The 25,248-nt window shown below is 35.1% G+C and overlaps 1 protein-coding gene and 1 long non-coding RNA gene across 3 annotated transcripts in view; one reads left to right on the top strand and one right to left on the bottom strand.

The window, feature by feature from the left end:
- wnk4b (WNK lysine deficient protein kinase 4b) overlaps positions 1-25,248 on the bottom strand; it is a 108,842-nt gene that overhangs the window by 59,542 nt on the left and 24,052 nt on the right. For both annotated transcript variants that reach the window (XR_015480704.1, XM_087244303.1), the window contains exons 2-3: positions 2,112-2,284; positions 230-450 (exon numbers count right to left, since the gene is read on the bottom strand). Coding sequence is in view for 1 of the 2 variants with exons in the window: in XM_087244303.1 (XP_087100429.1) it covers positions 230-450; positions 2,112-2,284 (394 nt within the window). In the remaining variant the exon portion in view is untranslated. The remainder of the gene's footprint in view (positions 1-229; positions 451-2,111; positions 2,285-25,248) is intronic.
- LOC147845610 (uncharacterized) lies at positions 5,851-11,143 on the top strand. The gene is made up of 3 exons (XR_015480706.1): positions 5,851-5,953; positions 6,215-7,923; positions 8,591-11,143. It is a non-coding gene; the product is annotated as an uncharacterized LOC147845610 (long non-coding RNA).

Genomic DNA, 25,248 nt, shown 5'->3' with positions numbered 1-25,248 from the left:
CGAGGAGAAGAATCTGTGTCAAGCACTTGTTGGGCCATAAATACAGCTAGACCAAGTAAACAAACAAGATAAGCCCATAGTAGAGGTGGCTCCAGGTCTGTTTACTGTACTGTTCACTGTTACACTCTTGAGAAGGTCAAAGAAATGGTGTTCTGAATGGACTAGGAAAACACTGTAATGATTAAAATGAAGTACTAAACTGAGACTGTGCATTTTGTTTATAGCTCACCGATGACACTTTTGGCAAAAGAGGCACTCTTGAGGGTGGCTAGGCCCAAATCTCCAATCTTAACAGATCCAGTTGGGCCAGTGATGAAGATGTTGTCACATTTAAGGTCTCTGTGAATTATGGGAGGTGTTCGGGTGTGCAGGAAGTGAAGGCCTTTCAAGATCTGATTACTCCATCGCTGGAGAAGCTTCAGCTTCATTTCTTTGAACCTTTTCAGATACCTACAAGGAAACAGCAAACAAGATTCCCTTTAAAACAATTACAAACAACAATAGCTCTGTTCCAAAATCTAGAAGACCACCTACAGAAGCAGCATTTCAAGAGACCCTAGAAGTTTAATTTTAGTGTCATTTCGTTCTAATAGGCATAGTCTTGTGAAAATCTAAGGGGCACAACAAAGTTTTTAGCCACAAAATTTGAAAACAGTGATGTCATGCCCATGCTTGGTACATGTTAGACATGTGTCGATTAAAGCCAAGCAGAATAAACAGACCTGGTTGTGTTGTTGTTTCAACTTGGTTGCAATGTGTACAACCAACAGCGGAGAAGCATCATATAGGCTAAACCAGGGATGGGCAAACTTGATCCTCGAGAGCCGGTGTCCCTGCAGAGTTTTGTTCCAACACTAGTCAAACACACCTGAACAAACTAATCAGTGTCTTCAAGATCACTTGAACTCTATAGGGAGGTCTGTTTGAATAGGGTTGGAGCTAAACTGTGCAGGACCCCGGCCCTCCATGGACCGAGATTGCCCACCACTGGGCTAAACACATCAAATTCTACATGCGCACTAGTTCTGTGCGACCATAGACATGTCATCACTTCCCTATAGATACTGATTACAAACAAAGTGACAGCTACAAATACTGGCATACTGGTATATGTAATACAACACTTTTGGGCATTTTCACAAAAAGGTTTTTTTTTTTTTTTTTTTAGGATTTTTTTTTACCTTTATTGATAGGATGGTGAAGATGTACAGACAGGAAAGTGTGGGGAGAAGAGATGGGGGGTGGATCAACAAAGGATCCCGAGCCGGCAATTGAACTCAGGTTGCCACGATCGCCTCAGTGCTACAGTATGTGTCAACGCACTAATCACTAGGCTAGATCATGTTGAAAATGTTGTGTAAATGTGAAAAGTTTTACAAATCAAGGGAAATACTAATGTTTTAAGCTATTCTTATGTAAATGTAAAGGCAGCTTCACATATGCTTTGCAAAGAAGGCAATTCCAGAATGAATTTGCAGAGTATTATTTGAATATTAGCTTAGCAACATGCTAATGCCACACTCTACTGAAATCAATCGTAAGTTCAGTTCAGTTCAGTTCAATGCAGATCGGTGTTTTGGTGGACTATATAGGCAGCTGGCATTTAGAACAAAAGCATTAAGATTGGAACATAGCAGTGAACTTCTATTTCTTTTTCCTTTCTTTCATTTAAAAGCATCTGCAGCGTAACTTGCCCCAATCTGTGCAACAAAAAGTGTCAAAAAAGGGTAATGCCATTTGGGACCCATTAATGAGCAGTGCTGTCTGATTTGTTTCATAAAATATGCGAACAGTGATATAAATTTAAACTATGGTTCAGAAGTTGTGCGTGGGAGTGAGGCAAAATAATCTTCCATTTACTGAGCAAGACACTTCTCCAAATGCCTCCAATTATTCTGCAGTTGTCAGCTTGTCCGCTCTTAATAAAAATGCCAAAGTGCAGTTGCTGATTTGAGGGGAAAAAATAAAAAAAAAATAAGTTGAACATCAGTGTGTTAGAAGAAGCAGCTATGCACTTACGAGAGGCATGTTTTCCTGTCGTGTACTGGCACCTCTAACAGCCACACCATCTGCAAACACTTTTGCAGCAAATTTGCACCAACAGAACTTACGTCTTTAGCGTCCCTGACGTCATGAGCTCCGTCACCAGGATAATGCACTTGTGCCCTTTCATGGTGGACTTCCAGGAGTCGTAGAATCGGACGATGTTTGGATGCTGCAGGCACTTTAGCATCTCCACCTCTTCACTAAAACGCTGCCGTTCCACTTTTGTCAGCCTTCGGGTCTGTTGAGTAGACACATATTTCAAGTAAATTTATGGGTCTGTTTATTCATGTTCATACATGATGGCACATAAAAGAGCTTTATACACTGTGACTTGTGGGACAGGTCTGTGTCAACTGAAAATGAACCACATTCAAGTTGAAAGTGACTTTAGTGGCTGAGAATTCAAAACAACATTGTTAACCAATCTTTGAGTTGAGAATACCTGGTGTAATCTAGAGTTATTTGGACCTTCAGTCTCTTTCCTTTGAAGTTGAAGAACTTGTTGATGCAATTTACCAAAATAGGACATCCTTCTGGATCAATTTGGCAAGTGAGAAGTGATGCATGAAACATCTTAGTGATATATCATTGTGCTGTTGTTATTGCCCCAAAAAGAAATAAAAAACAGCCAAGATTGTTTTGACTGAGTACAATAAGAGACACTTCATAAACTGCTAAAAAAAAAAAAATGTTGGCAGTATGGGAAAAAATTAACATCTGTATATGAATTTATGGGGGAATGTGGTGGACATCAGTTATGACCATCTGAACAATAAAATGTTACTAGACCGATTCTGGACCATTTCTATAGACAAGTATAAACCAATTGAGCTTTGAAGAAGTAGTTTGGTTCACAAATGTTTCATTCGTATTATTGTAAAAAAAAAATTATAGTATTCGAACAGCTCAAACTCACCACTGACTTCCATAGTATGGGGAACATACTATGGAAGTCAATGGTAAGCATCAACTGGAAGTGCAAATCAGTGACCATCTGAAAAATAAAACATTACTGGACCGATTTTGGACCATTTCTATGGACAAGTATAAACCAACTGAGTTTTGAAGGAACAGTTGAGGGGTGGGGAGGTAAACTCGCAGTTCTCTTGTATTTTGCAAGTTTAGCTTTTTATTAGCTTTTATACAGTATATAAAGTGTTATTAGTCTTTGGTATCAGCCAAAATGTCCATATTGGTGCATCCAAACAAAATAACCAATCATATTTGTTGTCAAGTTAAAGTTTTAGTGATTTAACAATTTTATTATTGTGTAAGCCAATAATATTCAAAGCAATGGTGTAACTTTGATTTGAGAATTAAAAATCCAAAACATAATTAAGTTGACTAAACAAACCTGTACTTCAAACTAACCTGAAAATGTCAAAGAAAAAAACTTAATGAACAGTGGTGAACCAATATTTTGCAATAACTGCAGAAGACAGCAGGAAAGTTAATATGTAGGCAAATATTATAAAATTGTTGATCATTACTTTAATAGATGTCTTTCATGCATAAACATGATAAGTTAATGAAAAACAATTACATTTCTTGTGCCAATATTCTGTGCAGCACTGATTCCTAAATGTTAGACTAGCATCAGCAGGTGTAGACAGATTCTGTCAGACAGAAGATATGATTTTCCTGACCTGATCTAATACACTGAACTAGCGGTCTGCATTCCAGCGCTGTACCGCGAGACCTGACCAGGTTTCTGCGGTGCAGGAATAAATTTCCGAATAAAGCGCTTGTTATAGGCTGAACAGCTTGTTATAGGCTGTCTGGACTCTGTATAGCTGGGTGGTTTTTGGTTTTGTTCTCCCCCGGCTCGTTAGCGGGAACTTGCGTGGCGGGTAGAAAATGGGGCGGGTCGAGCAGCGGAACAACAAATGCTGAATATAAGCGGGAGTGGTCGGGTTCGGGCTAAAATCTGGATTCAAAATTTAGTCCTGTGTAGATCTCTACACTGAACTCACATCTCCCTTTTTTAGCCATGTTTTATCATCTATTTCTGCTCGGCATTTCATGCTTGATTGTTCCACAAATGTAATGCCTTCTCATTATGATGTTTGGAGAGCTATTTTTTAGAGCAATGGTCTCTAACTTAATTCCTGGAGGGCCACAGCTCTGCATAGTTTAGCTCCAACCACCTCTAACTCACACCTGCATATTCGTTACTAGTAGTTTTGAACACCTTGATTAGTTGGATCAGCTGTGTTTGATTGGGGTTGGAGCAAAAATATGCAGAGCTGCGGTCCTCCAGGAATCGAGTTTGAGAGCTATGCTTTAGAGCAGGGGTGCTCAAACTCAGTTTAGAAGGGCCGGTGTCCTGCATTGTTTAGCTCCAACTTCCTTCAACACACCTGCCTGCAAATTTTTGTATATCTAGAAAGAGCTTGATTAGCCGGTTAAGATGCGTTTACTTGGGGTTGAACCTAAAATATGCAGGACACTGGCCCTCCAGGACAGAGTTTGGACTCCCTTTCTTTAAAGCATGCATGCAAAGTTCCTGGACTTGGACATGCGCATAAACACACACAGACACACAGTGTCCTGCTTGGTCACATTCTTTTAAAATCATAACATATTAATTTAAAAATATGTTGTGTCCTCCTTGTCCCCTGTAGAAATATGCCTCTGTTTCATAGTATACTCAACCACAAAGTGCAGTACTCAGCACGTGGAGTAGTAATGGACTACCTCAGCATTCCCCACACAACTGTGTGTGCCTACCATCTGTGTGGACAGAATAATTGGGCTGCACATGGATGGTGTGTGTGAACATCCACGAACACTCCTGATAGAGGAAATTGCATCACAAGGACCATTGCGGATGGTGAAAATATACTTTGGGCTTTATAGGTAGTGCTCAGACTGCAATTGTTTGAAAGAACTGTTATTCCTGGATCCTAAAAAAATGAATGGAAATAAATTGCCCATTAAGGGGTTGTTAACATTACATCATTTTCAGCCAAAAATGGGAATACTATTTACAATTTCACCTGTTTGTTTACATGACAAAAGAGATTTTGTGACTGAAAAGGCATAAATCATGTTTTTGAAAACACAGTCAGTTGTCGTGTCTCTGTAAACACCCAAAAGATGAGAATCTTTGAAAACAATGATGTCATGTGCTTACATAGTGCATGTTTAAAGGAGGTGTAGATTAAAGGAATGCACAAACAAACAGACAACAATGGTGAAATACATTTAGTAATATTTAGTAATTCATTTTCCTTTGGCTTTGTCCCTTATTCATCAGGAGTAGCCACAGAAGTATGATCTGCCAACAATTTCAGCATATGTTTTACGCAGTGGATGCCTTTCCAGCTGCAACCCAGTACTGGAAAACACAATGTTTACCTTTATTTAACTTTAATTACCTTTAAAGTTGACCTTTTATTAACCACAATTCACCTAAACCGCATGTCTTTTGACTGGAGGGGAAACCGGAGCACCCAGAGAAAACCCATGCAAACACAGGGAGAACATGCAAACTCCACACAGAAACGCCAACTGGCCCAGCCTGGAACTCGAACCAGCAACTTTCTTGCTGTGAAATGACAGTGCTAACCCCACTGTGTGGTGGAATACAAAGTAGTGCTTTTGTTTCTCAAGTGTTTGCTAAAACTTCATCAGTAAAGTGTGGATTTACCTCACATTACAACCAACATTGGAGACACAATGAGACATCTTGCAATGTATACACAATAAATTGTACATTCTACACAACGCACAGTCGTCACTTCCCTACAGGTACTGTTTATTAACAAGGTGACAGCACCAAAACTCAAAACTGTTTTTTTTTATCATTTTTACAGAATAGTTTTTAAAGTGTGGTTGTGTAAATGTGAAAATACAAGGGAACAAGAGAAAAGTAACACTTTAAGATAATGGTCCATTAGTTAATGTATTTACTAACATGAACAAATTATTAGTAATACAGTTAACAGTATTTATTCATCTTTGTTAACGTTAGACAATGTTAAGTTCAATAACGTTAGTTCATGTTGACTGAAAGTGCATTAGCTAATGTTAGCAAGCACAATTTTAGATTTTAACAATGCATGTTGAATGTCAATGCTGAACTATTATTAATTAGCGCTTTACAAGCTTATTCATACTTTCCTAATGTTAGTAAATGCTTTAACAAATGGACCATTTTTCTCAGAGAAAATGCAAGGAAATATTTTTTTTCAGTTTTTGGCTACATTGTTGTCATGTAAACGTAGCCTAAAGTATTCATCTACTGTTTTCCCCAAAACATCATGAGGCAATTAGGAAAGAAGTCGCCAGACTGTATAAACTGAGATTAAACACAGCAGAATTCCTTGACAAATCAAAACACCATTATCTAAATCATGTTAGCAGTAGCTACTCTGTGCTTTGAAAGTATCTGAAATAGAGTAGACACAAAAATGTGCCAAATCCATATGCTGGCATAGTCTATGCTAAAAGGATACAGTGCTGCACATATGGAAAACTTGACAGCGCTGTCTTCTTTCATAACCTTGACTTGCTACTTTAGCCATTAAAGTCTGCACTGCATAATTTTCTGTAAAAGCAGGAGGCAGTTGACAGAAATTGTTGGTCAAAACACATACGGCACCTCAAGAGTTTGCTTAAATTTCCACATCTTGGACTCCAGACAGCCTAACCTGTCCCACACTTGACATTATGTCAAAAGCACAGACAGATGGTGCCAAAAAACAATGGTCCCACTCAGTCTGAGCTCCATGAGACAGGTAGCAGGTCAACCGGACCACTGACTGGCTCATGCTGATGGTTGTTAGTCTCTACAAAGCAAAAACACACTAAATGAGCTGTCTTTCAGATTTTAAACAAAAGCTCATTGTACAGATTAAGTTCATGCGTGAATTTTGTTTGTCAGTTTAAGAAGACAAGCCTACTGTGGACATAAACTCAGCAAAAACTCTCATTTCAGGTGCTTAAGCTAATGGAAAACATCTTTCTGATAGAACTGAAACATCCTGAATGCCGGGCTTGATTATGCAACCAAGGCAGACGAGGACAATCTTGACAGGTCTGGATGAAGCTGCTGGGAGTGAAGGGTGAAGAGTGCATGAACGTGCGGAGAATGTATTTAAAAAGAGTAATGTAGGAATAGGCTACAGCAAGGAAGGTAGGAAAGGATATTCGACAGCCTGTGTGTTAGACAGAGCTGCTGAGGAATGCTGTTGCGTCTCTGGCAACGCTATTTCAGGATGTACCCCTCGACAGTCCTGGAAAAACAGCTGTGTGAAAGTGACTCTCTCCTTCGTTCAGTCACTTTCTCGGAACACTCCATTCAGATAGGAGGTTCTAAAATAGTTTTACTTCACAATAAGTCACTTTCAGCCGGTCCTGCTTCACAATAAGTGGTTCTCTATTGGTTATGCTCCAGGATAACGGGTTCTCAACAGGTCTTGCTTAGGAATGTGTGTTTCTCGCTTTGTCTTACTTTAAAATAAGTGGTTCTCAATTGGTTTTGCTTTAAGATAATTGTCTCTACTTGTCTTGCTTTATGATAAGTGGTCCTTGGTTTACAATAAGTGTCTATCCTGTTGGGTTTGCTTCAAGATAAAGGTTCTCAACTGGTCTTGCTTTAAAATAAGTGGTTCCCCATTTTGTCTTGCTTTAAGATAAGCGGTTTTTAGCAGGTCTTGCTTTAGAATACGTGTTTCTCAACTAGTCTTACTTTACAATAAGTGGTTCTCGATTGGCTTTGCTTCAAGATAGGAGGTTCTCAACTGGTCTTTCTTTACTATAAGTGGCTTTCTATTGGCTTTGCTTCAAGATAAGTGGTTCTCAACGTTAAGTGGTTCTCAGCTGGGCTTGCTTCAAGATAAAAGGTTCTCAACTGGTCTTGCTTTACAATAAGTGGTTCTCTGTTGACTTTGCTGCAAGATAAGAGGTTCTCAACTGGTCTTAATTTACAATAATTGACTCTCTATTGGCTTTGCTTTAGGATAAGAGGTTCTCAACTGGTCTTACTTTACAATAAGTGGTTCTCTATTGGCGTTGCTTCAAGATAAGTGGTTTTCAACTGGTCTCTACATTAAGTGGTTCTCAGCTGGGTTTGCTTTATGATAAGTGGTTCTTAATTGGCCTTGCATTACAATAAGTGTCTATCTATTGGCTTTGCTTCAAGATAAAAGGTTCTCAACTGGTCCTGTTTTACAATAAGTGGTTCTTGATTGGCTTTGCTTCAAGATAAGTGGCTCTCAACTGGTCTTGCTTTACAATAAGTGGTTCTCTATTGGCGTTGCTTCAAGATAAGTGGTTCTCAACTGGTCTCTACGTTATGTGGTTCTCAGCTGGGTTTGCTTTATGATAAGTGGTTCTCAACTGGCCTTGCATTACAATAAGTGTCTATCTATTAGCTTTGCTTCAAGATAAAAGGTTCTCAACTGGTCCTGTTTTACAATAAGTGGTTCTCTATTGGCGTTGCTTCAAGGTAAATGGTTCTCAACTGGTCTCTACGTTAAGTGGTTCTGAGCTGGGTTTGCTTTATGATAAGTGGTTCTCAACTGGCATTGCATTACAGTAAGTGTTTATCTATTGGCTTTGCTTCAAGATAAAAGGTTCTCAACTGGTCCTGCTTTACAATAAGTTGTTCTTTATTGGCTTTGCTTCAAGATAAGTGGCTCTCGACTGGTCTTGCTTTACAATAAGTGGTTTTCTGTTGGCTTTGCTTCAAAATAAGAGGTTCTCAACTGGTCTTACTTTACAATAAGTCATTCTCTATTGCCTTTGCTTTAAGATACAGTAAGTGCTTCTCAACTGGTCTTACTGAACAATGTGCGTCTCTCACCTAGTCTACTTTAAAATAAGTGGTTCTGTATTGGTTTTGCTTCAAGGTAAGCGTTTCTCTACTGGTCTTATTTTGTGATAATTGGTCCTCAACTGGTCTTGCTTTACAATGAGTGGTTCTCAACTGGTCTTGCTTATAATGAGTGAACTGGTATCACTTCTCAGCTGTTTTAACTTTACGATATATTGTTTTAATTTACCGCAATGTCATTTTTTTCATGACAAATGGTTCTCGACTTGTCTTACTTTACAATAAATATTGCCAATTGGTTTTGCTTCACAATAAAGGGTTTTAATTGGTTTTATTTTACTACAAAATATCCTTAACTGCTTTTGCTTCATGATGTTGCTTCATGATGTTTTCTACTGTTTTTCTTCATAAGTGGACTCAACTGCTCAACTAATTTTCCTTTACAATAAGTGGTTCTAAACTGGTTTTGTTTTACAAAAAAATGATTCTCAACCTGCTTTATAAAAAAAATGTAGTTCCCAAATTACTCTGATTTAGCACCAAAATTGCATAAGAAAGAGCATTTTAAAACCAGGTCTGCAAAACAAAGTGTGCTTCCTCTTGTAGTAACTGTCTCAGGCAGAAGGCCACTGCTAATGTTTAGTGGATTGGCTCTTAGCTGTTGCTGCCAGTGTAATTTAGCAATGAACAAACCACTAAAGAATCCACACTTAGAATTACTTCCTTGGTTTTTACCAGAGAAGAGACAGAGCACTCACAAAATATGAATGGAAGTAATAATGAAATGGTGACAGAAGTAAACTAAGTCTTGCCTCACATTTCAAAAATATCATCTTTTCACTTGAGTTTGTTTTTGCCATTGTTCACACATGCATTAAAATACAGTATGTTATGGGGCTGCACAGTATAGTGTCAACATCTACAACCCAATTAGTGGATCTCCAACAGTCACAACACAGGTGGTGTGAAGTAAAAAGCTTAATCTGCCCAAGCACCACAGTTTGGAATGCATATTATATGTTTATTCATTAAAAGGTTTATTAATAATATCCATTATTTTTAAGGCATATTACGGAGTAAATAAAGTTTAGTGCATTCAGGTGAAAAAAACAATACTGTTCTTAGCTTTATCGAAGATTAATTTAATTTAATTTATAAAGTGAGATGTTTCAGTTCATGTTAAACACAAATACTGCATAGAGTTTTGGAACTATTTTATTTGTAAAAAGTAAACACTTTTTTTAGCATACAATTTTTCTAAAACCACAAATCATTTTAACATGTGAAGCTCTTGCTCAAGATTTTTGTATTTTGTTATGTTTTTCTCCAAGAAGAGCTATTCAAGCAATGTGGTGAAAAAAATCATATTGCAACGTACTCGAGTTGCTCTCAGATTCTGCATGTAGACACTAACATTGGATCTGATCAGTGTAGTCAGATTTAGGCAGATCTTTTTATTTAATTTACACACAGAGAACAGCTAGTACAAACCACTTTCCAAAACAAATTACCTTTATTTAGTGGGGCTTCAAATTAAGTTTAAAAAGACAAACTGCTGCTTTCACTGCCATTTAAATAGGACTCAAATTGAATTCTATCAACTGCTTGTAATTCTGAATTCAATTTAATCCGGAAATTAGTGACCAGTACTAACTGTCTGATCTGGTGAAGAAAACAACTACGCATGACAGCAATTCGTTAGTTCTTTGTACTTTTTCAGGGATTTTTCAACTAAGCTGTTCATAACGTCTTTAAGATTCTTGCCAGAGTCACGTATTTCCTAAAATTTGTATCAGATTTACCTGCCTAGATAAAAGCATTAGCTAAATTAATAAATGTAGTTAAATGATCTTATTGGATCATTCATCAAGGCAAAGTGTGGGACACTCAACAAGAACCTGTTAACAGATAGTTCAACTACAAATGAGCATTTGCTATATAACCTACAGTACATAAAGTAACAGCAATATTAAGTTTTGTATGAACTATCCCTTTAAACAGAGTATGTGAGCCATAAAGATCATAAAGCATGCTATAATGTTAGGTTTTGGCATGTCCAAAAATGCATAAACAGGAAAAGAATATGTTAAAGCAGACTCTGGCTTGCAGAAGCAAAAGCTGTAATTGTAGTTTATGATGTTGGTCAGTGGCGGCTACGCTTGGGGTTTCTGAGAGACATTGTGACGTCAAAACAGGCATGTAATGTATTCCAGACACGGGAAGCAGCACACACACGTGTAATGTGCATTTAGAGAACAGATCATGAACTGGGAATGAATGGAGGATGTGATGTAATAGGATTTGAGCATGTGTGTGTGGGTTACAAAGACCTGCTCTTTATCAGGAACAAGCTTTGTCAGCTCAAAGATACACTGATCTCAATGGATCCAGTATAAGTTTAACAGATGCACTTAAGGTGAAATAACCTTTAAAATAAATAAATAAATAAATAAAAATAAAATAAATAAATAAATATATAAATAAACAAATAAATAAATAGAATAGAATAAACTAAACTGATGAATCTAGGGAAATGTGCCTATTAGGTGAAATAACCTGTTAAAATAATAATAAATAAATAAATAAATAATAATAACATAAAAGATTTTGGAAAATGTGCCTATAAGGTGAAATAACCCGTTAAAATAAAATAAAATGTGAATGTATCGAATATACGAATATATCACATCACATAGAAAGCTAAATCTCCTTTGTAAGTTCATAAATAAATCCACATAATGCCATAAACGTACAGTAAATCCAGCAGCTTTCAACCCAACAGGCTCGTTAACATGAAGCAAATCTCTGCCCTCTACAAGTGCAAGCAACAGCTCCCATGTCTGTGTGAGTGCTCATATTTCATGGGTCATCAGACTCCACATCAGTGTATTCTTAGCCTATACACCGGAGAGGAATGAATATCTGACCCTGCCTGTCACTCGTACCTAAGACTTTAACAATGACTGAAGGCCAGGATATGAGGATAACATCTATAATTATGAGCATAACAATGGTTATTGGCATGATGTACATTAGATTGATGTAAATTAAGATAAACTGTCTTCTAGTGGGCAATGTTTCTCCGACTACGATACATAATGAAATTTCTGTCATCACTTATTTACACTCATGTCATTGTAAGCAAATACAATATGACTTTAATGATCTTTATAGCTTATGTAAGATATTTTCAGAATAATGTCATTGAGGGAAATATCTGGTTTTCAGGAAATTATTTAAAAACATTGTTGTTAAAGATACATGTGTGTTTTTAAGATGAGCGTAACAACAATCAAGCTCTATTGAAGTTGCTATGTTTCTGGCTCAGAAATGTTACAAGTGTTCATTTTCTCTATCATTATAGTACATCTCACTCGTGACGTTCTCATCAACTTGCAGCTTTGTAATGTTGATTTTACCTTTGCAGGCACTCGGTTTATTCGGTCCTTGAAAACATTTGTCTAAAATATCATGTAGTAAAAGATGAAGTGCTATACAATGGATGTTTAAGTGCAAAGATTAGATTGAAAATGCAAATAAGAAACTCTTGCCTACTCCTAAAATTTATAAGAAATACTTATACCTAAAGCCTTGCCAAAAAAGCAAATGCTTATAATGAAAAACTAAATGGCACTTGGTTTAAAAATTTTCAAAAGATTTCAGAGATTTTGGATTTTCAAGAGATTTCAATTGGGATATTTTTGTTGTTAAGGTCATGAGAGTAAGTTGTTTTAGTATCTATTTTCAAACTGATTAATAAAAGCACATGCAGGGCGAAATACGAACATTCAAATTTGCCATTTTGGGGGTAAATTGCTTTAGGTTTGCACATTTCTAAAAATATTTTATTTTATTTTATCATGAAGCTTTACGTCAGTCGGTTGCTACATTCTAACTAATGAAAATGATTATAAAATGGTTTCTGACTAAAGGCCCATTTACACCAACCATAATAATGATAAAGATAAACATAACGATCTGTTTAATCTAAGCTCACATTCTGTGGAATTCAAGTCATGAAAATGTTTTATTTTAATTTTTAAGTATCCTTATAAATGTGGTCTGATTTGTGAAATAATGGTGGGTTTTTCTGTATGTTATCTATTATCATATCTGCAACTATTTTGAGCCTTTTAAATTTGAATGAGTTTGATTGGCTGACAGGGTTTTACCATTCATCAACTGTGAAAATTGATATGAAAGGGATCCAAATGATGAATCTTTATCATCATATTTGTGGTGTAAGCTTTGCTGTTCTTTAATGCTGTGAACATTTTTAAAACTATACATTTATTGTTATCATGCTTAGTATGAACGGGCATTAAACCTTGTAATTTCATTGGCTAATAACTGGCTAATCATTGCCTTCAACTGTATGTTTGTACCGAGAGCTCCTCAAAAAACAAACATAATAAAAAACATTGTGTACATAAAAAACCCATGAATACATTTTCAGTATTTTGTGATTCATGTTTTAAATTTTCCTCATTTATTTACACATTTCAATTGCTTTGTGGGATCTTAATATTTTTTCCAACAACTTTCAACCATAAAAAGTTCAAAAAAGTGACTTTTATGAACATGCTTAATAGTTTAAAGTGATATATTTGTATTTGAAAAGGTCTGTCCTAAGCACAGTAGCTAATATAAGTAACAATGCAAGTTCATGTAAGGTCTTGAAAGGCTACTGGAAACTTCTCAGGTTTCTATGTAGCTTTTCTCAATGTACAAGTGGAAGTCTAGTATTTCCAAAAATACCCATGGCAATCCATACTGTATATTTCCACGCTCTAATCCACATTTAACAGGCTTGAAAATCTGCCAGAAGGATCACCAGAGATCCCACCAAAATCCAGAATTCAAATAAAGAATAACCCAGAGTCATCCAAAACAAGTGAGAAAATGAAGACAAAGCGATCATTTGGATGAACTATTCCTCGTTTTTCTGTCAGGTAGGAGGAAGTCTGGCGTGTTTAGAAAAGCAATAGAAAGGATGGATGGATACTCCATTACGCAAGAAGAAAATCAATCTAGAACTAGCAGACCCAAGGCCTCACTGCAAACTTCTTCTATATCTCTCCGTCTCCATATTATGAATGTCCAATGATTTATGGATCGCCAAAACAACATGAACAGCCTCTTGCTGTAATACAAAACAGACATGCACGGCTCTCACTGACAAGGTGGAAATGGGGTGTGGAAATATCTGCTCATTTCCATGATGAACAGAAGCAGAGTCTGAGAAGCTGTATCAGAGATTTGGCACTATTAAACTGAGGAATAGGACTTGATGAAGGTATCTGACATCATTTATTGGCTTAAAAAAAATCTAATTTGAGCGCTTGCAAGACAGATTGCTAAACCTTCAAGTCAAATTAAAGTATGTTGTGCTTTTTAGATCACTGTAAAGAATATCCATCTGAAACCAGCCTTTAAAAATCAAATAAAATATTTAACTGCATTTTAAAACTTCATGAACTGTAAGAACGTAAATCTAAAATTTTATTTAAAAAATGCCAATGCAACCTCTTTTTAATTTGATGTAAAAAACTAAGTTAAAACTCACTTATAAGTAAAAATACAATACAATAAAATTAAAAATGTCTACCCAACTTTAATTACACTTTTAAATTACACTAATGGTGAGGAAAATTGCTACTAAACTAAACTAAACTAAACTAAACATATTTAATAAAATTTTAAATTGCATGAACTGTATAACTTTTTAAAACACTTACCAATGCTACACCCGTTTGGTTTGATTTAGAAAACATTTAATTAATATTTCATTTTAAAAATAAATATTATAAATATAATATAAAATTAGATAATTAATTTTAGACTGCATGAACTATGTACAAATGGTAACTAAAACAAAAAGGTTTGTTTTAAAAAAACTCAAATATTTGCAAATGTGACCTCTATTTAATTTGATGTAGAAAGTTAAAACTAATTTAGAAGTAAAAATACACTACAATAAGATTATATCTAGTCTATCCTACTCAAGTAAAATAAAATAAAATTTACTGCATTAGGAAATACATTTAAATGTGTAAATTTAGATTGTGTAAAAATTAAACAATTTAAAAAACACTTGCCAATGCAAAAATCCAATAAAAATGCATTGAAATTTAATGTAAAAAAAATGTCTATCTAACTTTAAGTTAATTCAGACTGATGGTGACAAAATAAACATGCAAAATAAAATAAAATGTAATTAAACTAATAAAAATAAAATAAAATAAGTTGTCAATAAATTACACATAATACAAAACAAGAAGAGTCTTTGTTCTGTTCATGTTGTTTCTTTTATTCCCTAAAGCTGATAACGATTTCTTTATGACCTGTTATACTTTCTTCTTCAAGTTTCGGCTCTTAAATGACAGTAAGTCAGCTGTGCTGAGGGCGCTGGCATACCTCATTTCTCTGGACTAGCGGAATGTGTACGTCCCGCCTGAGGAACGAGAGGTGGTCTGCTGTTTCTGAGGAATGTCTCATTAAAGCCGCATCTTGCTCATAAAGCTCTCAGATCTATCAACGGCACTAGGAATCTGGCGTGTCGAGATTTTCCCTATTATGGGATTTCACCAAAGCCTCTGGTGGTGTTTGGACTAGATTACCACATATTCCAGGATAATGGCTAAAGTCAGAGCCAGAAATACAAAAACATTTATCAAAGGAATAATTTTTTCATTAAATCATCAAACTGTGACGTTGAGCCTTGAGAATAAGAAAAGAGACGCAGCTGATCATATATATAACTGAGATTAAACTATTTTTCTTTGGCAACTACAGGCTATTAAATGATAGCAGAAATATAATGGTTTATTGGTTTTATGCAGTAAAACTATTTTGCTGTCTTTTTCAGCAACATTTCAGCAACAGTAGTGAGCGCTGGTTTTAATTTAATATTTTCTAGCATGTGTAATTCTGAATGGTATGGATAAATATATGTTCTAGCCTAAAGTATTTTTTTTTATTTTGGCCCAAGAACATATGTTAAAATAAAATAAAAGATTAAACAAGATAAAACAAGATAAAAAAATAACCTATTTTAAAATAAAAAATAAATATTTTAAAATAGAATAGATAAAATAAAACAAAACAAAGTAAAATACTTTAAAATAAAATAAAATAGGCCAAAATAAAACAAAACAAAACTAAAAAACAAAAAAATTAATTAAGATAATATAAGAAATTATAAGAATTATAATTAAAAGAATAATGTTTCAATTATACAATTTACAACCCTAATCAGTAACCCTTATTTGACTTTAAATGACATAATCACATAATCAGATAACAGCTAATCAAACTAATTATTTTTATTAAACGAGAAGCTGAGCTTTGAGAAAAAAATAAAACAGATGTGTTTAATCACACAGTGTAGATTAAACAGTTTTTCTTCAGGCAGTTAAAATATTGGCAGACATGTAAGGGTTTAGTGGTTTCCAGCTGTGAAGGACAATTTTGCTGCCACTTTCCCATTTTAGCAAGAGCAGTGAGCAGTGGTTTTAATTTAATAAATCAAACCAAGTCAGTCTGGCATATGTACTCCCAAACAGTATGGGAATATATGACTTTAGCAGGATTTTAAGCAGTTTTTATTTTTATTATTATTCTTTCCAAAAACAGAATGGGGAAAATTATGTTTATATAACATAAATTGACACAGAGTGTTCATTTAGCTTTAAGAGAGGAAATCTGACAATTAACATACATATATACACACACACACACACACACACACATACATACATATATACATATATATACATACAAGATTCCACAGACCCTGAACTCTCTCCTCCCTACTCTCTCTTCCACAACCTGCAGTGAACATACCAGCGAGCGAGGTAATGATATAAACCTGCTAAGACAAATTACTCAAGCTCATTTATAAATCATTTTTCCAATCGCATTATACATCCACAGAGCAGGAACCATGAGTCACAGTTGTAACATGCACATTGTGTGTGTAATAAATCTGACAGTGCCATTCTGTGCAGGTAGAGTAGATGAGGATCAAGGCAAACACACTGGATGGGAACAGACAAATAACCTGATTAAGTGCTTCCATATCTTAAAGTGCTCCCATATGTTTGGTAAAAGAGAGATAACAGTTAAACACTTATGTAACTAATTTTTCTAAACACTTCTGTTTTAGCACAAAAACAACTGTAAAATGCAAGAACAGAGACGCATATTCTTTCAAAGCCAATTTTTAAGACATAATGTGGCATAAACTTATCGAGCACATGTTTTACGCAGCGGATGCCCTTCCAGCTGCAACCCGCCATGGGGAAACACCCATACACCCTTATTTACACACATACACCATGGACAATAGTGTGGCATGTCTTTGGGCTTGTGGGGGAAACCGGAGCACTCGGTGGAAACCCACGCAAACGCGGGGAGAACATGCAAAATCCACACAGAAATGCCAACTGACCCAGCCGAGGCTCGAACTAGCGACCTTCTTGATGTTAGGCGACAGCACTACCTACTGCACCACCGCATCACAAAGCAGTTATACTTTTTTTCAGTTTAATAAAGAATTTAACTGATAAATAAGCAGATTTTTAAATGGTGAAAATTACTGCTCTAATTGCATTACTACTCTAGTCTTAAAGGTTCCTAATTTGGTTTATTGCTGGTATCCTGTAATAGGCTTGCATCTATTAAAAATCAATTAATTAAATAATTTTTGTATAGATGCATTGCATTGTACTTAATGATTAAGGGCCCTGTCATACACTCAGCGCAAAAAGGCGCAAGACGTGTTTGGCACGATATGTTGCTATTTTCAGACCAGCGCAACCCTAATTTTCCCATTTTGCACCACACTGTTCCATTTGCACCACTTTGTGGACGCATGGGTGTGTCGTTCTATGAAGGAGATTGCATAGGTTTGTGCAAGTATTGAAAGGATTTTCAGAATTTATATTTATTTTTTTTTACTTAACGAAGAAATTCATTATGAAATTTAATCTTTGAAACTTTGCAGACTTTTTATATAGCAAAAACTGTCTGAAAAAGCACTTTAGGATATGTCCTTGCAATATACTGTAAACGTCAGAGAAGGAAAGCATTTCTACCTATATCCTATTCCAGACATTAAGCTTCAAAGGTTTTCTTAAACACTGTGTCTATAAAGCATAAGTTGACATGATGCCACATTTCTCCTCTTCATCTGATGATTCACATATTTTATGTGACGGGGGATTCAAGGTACAGCTTAACTCCCGATACAGTCACCATGGCAGGATTAAATATCAATCCCTGTGTTTATGAAACAAAATGACATCCAGATTTAAATGCAATGCCAACAGTAAAGCGATAATGATTTTTCCCCCGCAAGAAGGATCATAAACTTCAGGTTTATCTCAGTTTTAAATGCCAGTAATGTAATCCACATAAATCAAACTGCTTTTTTACTAGAGAGCACTGACGCACTAGATGGTGATAATAATTACCTCTGACCATTTATTACACTTATGTCATGTCAGAAAAATCATAATTACAAAATAAATATTCTAAACTAGACTTCCCATGTAAGCTAACAAGTTATAATAGAAATATTGTGATGTACACTGATATAAAACGAATATTGAATCAACTGTGGTAGTGAAATTCATTAGCAATCAGAAAGAAATTGCAAATATGCATTTAATTAATCACAAAATTCTTTAATGTTATGAAAGAATCCAGTTATATTTGTTTTATTAAAACTATTGTTTTATTAAAACATACTACTCATCTAGCTGGATTATGAAAATGTCAAGATTGTCAAATTAAAATGCACAAAGAAAAACATAATGAGATATAAATATTAAATTGGCCCCTTCCTTATTTTTTCTTCTTCTAGCAAAACAACCTAATCAAATTGTAATAATGCTCTCACAAATACAATCTCCCAGAAGCAACTGAACGCAGCATGAGGTCATTGCTAAATCAATTGGAAGAGCATTTAGCAATTAATATTTTAACTTGGAATTGACACAATGTAAATGCCTTAATTCAAGACTATTTGCATTGCAACCCTTTGTTTGGGATTGACATATTTCTCGAGTAACCCCCCTCAGGTAGCATTCATACTGTGAAATTATAAAGTGATTATCCTGATGATGACATCTCTCAAAAGGAACTGGCATTGCCAAACTGCTCTTGGCCAACAAGTATAAAAAAAATCTATCTTTTAGACAACTTTGATGGATGTATTTTAATATCCTATATGTAAGATGCTTTAGCAGCAGAATGTACATTTAGAAAAATATTCTGTTGGGTCAAAATATTATGTTGCATAGCATGCACATTTACTGTACATAATATACATTTTATGTGATATACAGGGTGACTCAAGAAGAATTCCACAACTTTAAAAAAATCTGCATTTAATTAAAAAAAACATAATGGAATCTTGGGTAATTAATCAATGTGAAGAGTACTTTATTTTATTTTTTTCAGTAGAAAAACAAGTTCATAGAGGTTCAATATGACCCCCTACAGACACTCGAGTGACATCAACCCGAAAGTTGTAATATTCTTTTTAAATCACCCTGTATTACATTAAAAGCAGTACGCTTGTAATTTTTTGGGCTGAGACTAAAGGCAAATAAAAAACTAACAAGATTGAGCTTTGTGGCTTTTCACAAAGTGAATTTTATAAAGTAAATTTTACATTTTAAAACAATATTTAAGTGTTTCTTTTGTGGCACTTTATACATTGTCTTCAGAGTTTTATTCATATCTATATTCTGATGATTTTTTTTACACATTTTTATACATAATAATGTTAACAATTTTATTTTACAAAAACATATTTATATATATATATTTTTTCTTTTTTTTTTCTGGCTGTTTACAATATTTTCAAAATTATGGAACGATAAAAATATATTCCCAAAATTGCATCTGTAAAAACATTTGACTTCAAATAATAATAATTATTATTTTTATTATAATAAAGAATTAAGAATAAGATTTGTGTTCTAGAAATGTATGCAAAAGAATGCGTATTCAACTAAATGCAGCATTTGCTAATATAAACCTAACATTTTAACATACTTGTAATGCATAATAATAATAATAATAATAATAATAATAATAATAATAATAATAATGTCAATTAACTTGGAAAGTAGGGTTGTTTTTTTGACTACCCTACATGTTTATTTACATTATTTACATGTACTCTATTGCCCTAAAGAGACAAAAAAAAAAAAAAAAAAAAGATTTCACTTTATGAACAAAAACCATTAAAACATACTTCAAAATATTCCCTTTTTTTCTCCCTAAGTAAATCAAAGCGGCTTAGAACAATTTGAGGATAAATGCAAGTGAATAAATTACACTTTTTGGCTGAACTATCCCCTTTAACATTCTAATCCACAAAAGTAAAAGCTCAGTAATTTCTCAAAACTACATATAAATTGTGTCATTCTCCATTATGTTTAGCCATCGACTAAACAATATATCAGAATACGTCTCGGATAGAGTCCAGTGTGGTCACGAGTCCTGAATGTGTAATAAATGTGAATGTGAACAATCAGCCTTCAATGAAGACAGCTGCTGTTGTTTAATTATACAGAAACTAAACAGTGAGCGCCTGTGGCCCAACAAAAGACACAATACATATGTGAAACGCACAGAGAACTGCAGGGTGTGTGTATAAGAGAACAAAGATTACTGTAGAGAGACTGTGTGTGTGTGTTTGTGTATTTGAGTGGAGGCGTGTGCAAATTGTATGTGTGCCTAAAGACAAGTTGCAGCTGAATTATTACATGTAATAGTAGTGCATACCGACTGACGTAAAGCTTCTGATGTAATATTTCCTAAACATCTTATTATTTGATCGAATCCAGTTGGATTGAAACATATTAATGAATACAAGTTTTCCATTGTGGCTTGGATTGGCAGATTTATTATTTAAACGCAATGAACGATACAATGAACGAAATTCAGGTTGTTGCAGAATTTTCTCATTTCAGACATCTGTTCTAGTAAGAACAATTACTCACATTATATAATAGGTCAGAAATAAATCAATCCACTCTACACCACAAACAGACAATGCAGAGATAAACACTTTCAAACAAAGTTTCGATGGATGGATGGATGGATGGATGGATGGATGGATGGATGGATGGATGGATGGATGGATGGATGGATGGATGGATGGATGGATGGATGGATGGATGGATGGATGGATGGATGGATGGATGGATGGATGGATGGATGGATGGATGGATGGATGGATGGATGGATGGATGGATGGATGGATGGATGGATGGATGGATGGATGGATGGATGTGATAACATTTTGTTGAGATGGATGGATGTAAAAGACATTTTGTTGGATGGATTGATGGATGGATGGATGGATGGATGGATGGATGTAATAACAGACATTTTGCTGGATGGATGGACGGTCATCTAGCCAGAGAACGTTATGCATCCCTAAGTTGAGGGTGAAATGCATAGGTGGCCGCGCCATTGCAGTAGCTGGTCCTAGGTTGTGAAATGCTCAGCCCCTCGATATCAGATCTGTTTCAACCCTGTCTGTTTCTAAATCTAGGTTGAAAACTTGTCTCTTTTTGATTTGGCATTTTATCAGTGAAAATTGTCTGTTTTAGCTATAATTGTATCTATATATTTGTTTTTTCTCTGTTTTTGATTTGTAATGAGCAGCACATTGGTCAACCCATTGTGTTAAATAGAGCTATATAAATAAAATTGACATTGACATGGATGGAATACCATTTTGTTGGATGGATGGATGGATGGATGGATGGATGGAATAAAATACATTTTGTTGAGATGGATGGACGAATCGCTGGATATAATAACAGACATTTTGATGGGTGGATGATGGATGGATAGATAGATGGATGGATAGAATAACATTTTAATGGATGGATGGATGGATGGATGGACAGACAGACAGACAGACATATAGACAGACAGAGGGGCAGATAGATAGTACCAGGATGGTACTAATTTACTACTTAAAGCATTTAAAACAGTTTACGGTGAACTTAATCATTACAATCAATTGGGAAAAAATTACTGGGGATTAGAACAAGATTTTTATCATAACATCTTTTATAACTTTATATGGTTTTTCACCCAATAAAAGAGTTAAGTAACAAAAAATAACTCATTGATTCTAGGAGTTACAATTGATCTTCAATTAAAGTATTTTATTGATAACCCAGAACATAATGCACAATGAGAAGACCATGCAATGTCAGAAATCCAGATACATCTCAACTTTGTTCCTAACTCATCTGAATTTGCAACACCATGTTACAACACCAGATCTGTTGTAATCTCAAAAGATACACCAAGGTCACATGCTTTGAAGTCACTCCTTATAAAAACAGTGTTACAAACTCCTTGTACAAAACAAAAACTGTATCCCTTTAACTTATATTAGTGTATTTTTGTTCATGGTAAGGAAAGGAGTGCTGATATATTTCTGGTTATGTAACATTGATAATGCGTGGACCATATGGCTAGTATTTAATGATTCATACACTACCAATCCACCTGTTAAAGGCACAATATGTAAAATTATTTAATTAAAATATTCAGAAAAACACTAAGACCTATGTTAAAATCCAGAGAAATAAGCATCTAGTGACAATCTAGTGATATGGACTCCCAATCTAGTGACATGGACCCTGTCCTGTGCTTTCATGCTAATGTTGTCATTCAACATTGATTTCAGGTTTGTTTTCTATAGAAAACAGAAAAAACCCAAAGACAGTTTAATATGTTGTAAAATTTATTAAGCTGAACAGAGCTGCATTATAACAAAAACTATAATATATTAGTAAAAAAAACAAAAAGCATAATAAAAGCTCTACTGCTTTCGTGCTGCATAATAATAAGTTTTAATTGATTAGAAACATGATATCCTAAGCATATTTACAGAGTCCTGTATAATGTGATGAAGATGGCAGCTCCCATGATTCCACCATAAGTCATGCTGTCATCAAACTACACTTTTGTTTGTTGTGAATAAGCGCCCTCTAGTGGTAAAAAAATTACATACTGTGCTTTAAGTCTGATGTTTTTGGGTACCAATGCTCTATCTATTTCTAAAAGAAAACAATAATTAATGTTTGATAATATATCAGCTAATTTAAGCTCACAGTGTGTTGTAGTGTTGAAAATGATGTCTGTAATGTTTATATCCGTGTCTTTTATAAATCGCAAATAACTAAAAAACACAAAAATAAAACACAAATAACTTTTTTCCCTCTAAAATTAATTTAAATGACTAGAGGCCTGAACACAAAACAGTATTTCATATGTCATCATAACTTGAAACACGTAACCTGAAACCATCTGACATCCAATTTGACATGTCCCAAGTTTCTATAATGACGTGTATGACAGTATAGTAGCTACATTATTGTAAATTCAGTCAGTTACTAAAGTCACATTTTTATCATCAATCCACCACACATCTTCCAGAAGACAAAAAGCATTCAATATGTACCTCTACTGCCTCGTTATGAACTAAGAGTGCAAAATATACAGCAGGTACTTTAATAGGAAGGCAAATGGAGACCTGGTCTCCGTCCAACAGCAACAAATCTCCATGTGATGAGATGGTATCGATAGCCAGTCTATGAATATCCTGCATTCACCTGTCGCTAATCCAACAGCACCTCAGTGACACATAATATCTGAGAAATGTCCATGACACTGTAAATTATAGCACATTTTCGGAGACATGTTTAAAAAGAGAAGAATAACACAGTCTGGCGGCCAAATGCTAAAAGCCAATAAAACTTCTTCCGTCAGGGTCAGCCAAGACTTTTCTTTTGAATTACGGCAGGACAGAATAACCTAGTTTCCAGTACCTTTCACTCGCCAGATAAAAGTAATCGTCCACAATACAGCTTTAAAAACGGCCCAGATGAACAGGAATACACAATTTGATTGTAATAGTTTGTTTGTGAGGAAAGTTTTAAAACCAATTATATAAATGGACAGAAAACTGAAATTAATGTTCTGTATCATATTTCATGAATGACATTAACGGCAGATTTGAATCATTAAATGGCACACCTGAAGGCAGAAACTGTGTCAAGGGAATAGTATTTCCCTGCGCTTGGTGTCTGGTTTGCCTAGTCTTGCTGACATTAAACTACAAGAGCAGAGCTGTGGTTTGTTTAAAGTACAAACATGTGGTAACATCTCGACTATCATGTTTGCACATACAGAAGATACAACTTGAAGATATTATGTGTACACAATAGCAAAGGTGAAGAGAAAAAACACCTTTTAGATCAACAGTGGGGGAAACAAGTATTCAGCACGTCACCATTTTTCACAGAAAACATTTCTAAAGGTGCTGTTGACTTAAAATTTTCACCAGATGTTGATAGCAACCAAAGAAATCCAAATATGCAAAGAAAACATAACTATTTAGTTTACAAGTTAAGTTATTTGAAATAAAATGAGAGAGAAAAAAAGTATTGAACACATGAAGAAAGCAAGATGTAGAAGGGCAGAGAAAGCCCAGACAGCAGATGAAATCTCTCAGTAGCAACCACCTGAATTCCTCATAGTCAATTAATATCAGCTGCGTCAGTTCAACATCTACATTATCAGGATTATGAAGATAAAAGCAGGGCAAGACAATTGTAAAGTTGCATCAGCAGAGTGAGGACCCATTTGAAGCTTTGTTGAATCACATTAGGATGTTTGAACAGGCAGAGTCGGATAACAAGCGAAGATAGCGGAGGAGAAACTTAACTCAGAGTCCTTGAAGAGGCAATCAGTCAAGACAGGTGGCTTACAGCAGAAAGACTGTTCAATTAAAGTGAGCAGAGGGTCACAGAAGGCAAGCAGCATCAACAATCACAGAGACGCGAAAACAAGCCAGGGTCAAAACACAGAATCAGGTCAGTAAACAGGAAAACGCTAAGAATTGTATGCGGGGCAAAACAAGACTTTGCAATGAGTAAAAGCAGAGATGGAGTATAAATAATTATTGAAATAGCTTTCAGGTGCTGGGGGTAATTAGACGGGAGGAATGCAGAGAAATGTAGTTGAACTGAATTAGTAGTCCGGTGACGGTGACCTCTGATGGTGATCAAGGGGAACCACAGAGGTCAGAGAGGTTACTACAATGAAATGCTTAAAAAAATAATAATAATAATAATAATCACACCTGAGCTATTCATGTAACATCATTCCCCATATTAGAGCCATCTTTCAGCTGCCATCACCAAAAAAAGCCTTTTATAAAAATGTTTAATACATTTTAGTAGTTCAGTTCATTCTCCTTGTGCCATTCCGTTTTTCTGTTTTGTTATATTTTTTAATCAACATTATATTTTTGTTTGTATTGTTTTTTTTTAACCAAAATTTGGTTCAATTCCATGTCAACACCTCCTTTA

Source organism: Danio rerio, chromosome 3, assembly GCF_052040795.2.
Source record: "Danio rerio strain M-AB ecotype USA chromosome 3, GRCz13ab, whole genome shotgun sequence".
NCBI classification, from domain to species: Eukaryota; Metazoa; Chordata; class Actinopteri; order Cypriniformes; family Danionidae; genus Danio; species Danio rerio.
Note: the sequence above shows the minus strand (reverse complement) of the source record. Positions and strands in the feature narration are given on the sequence as shown.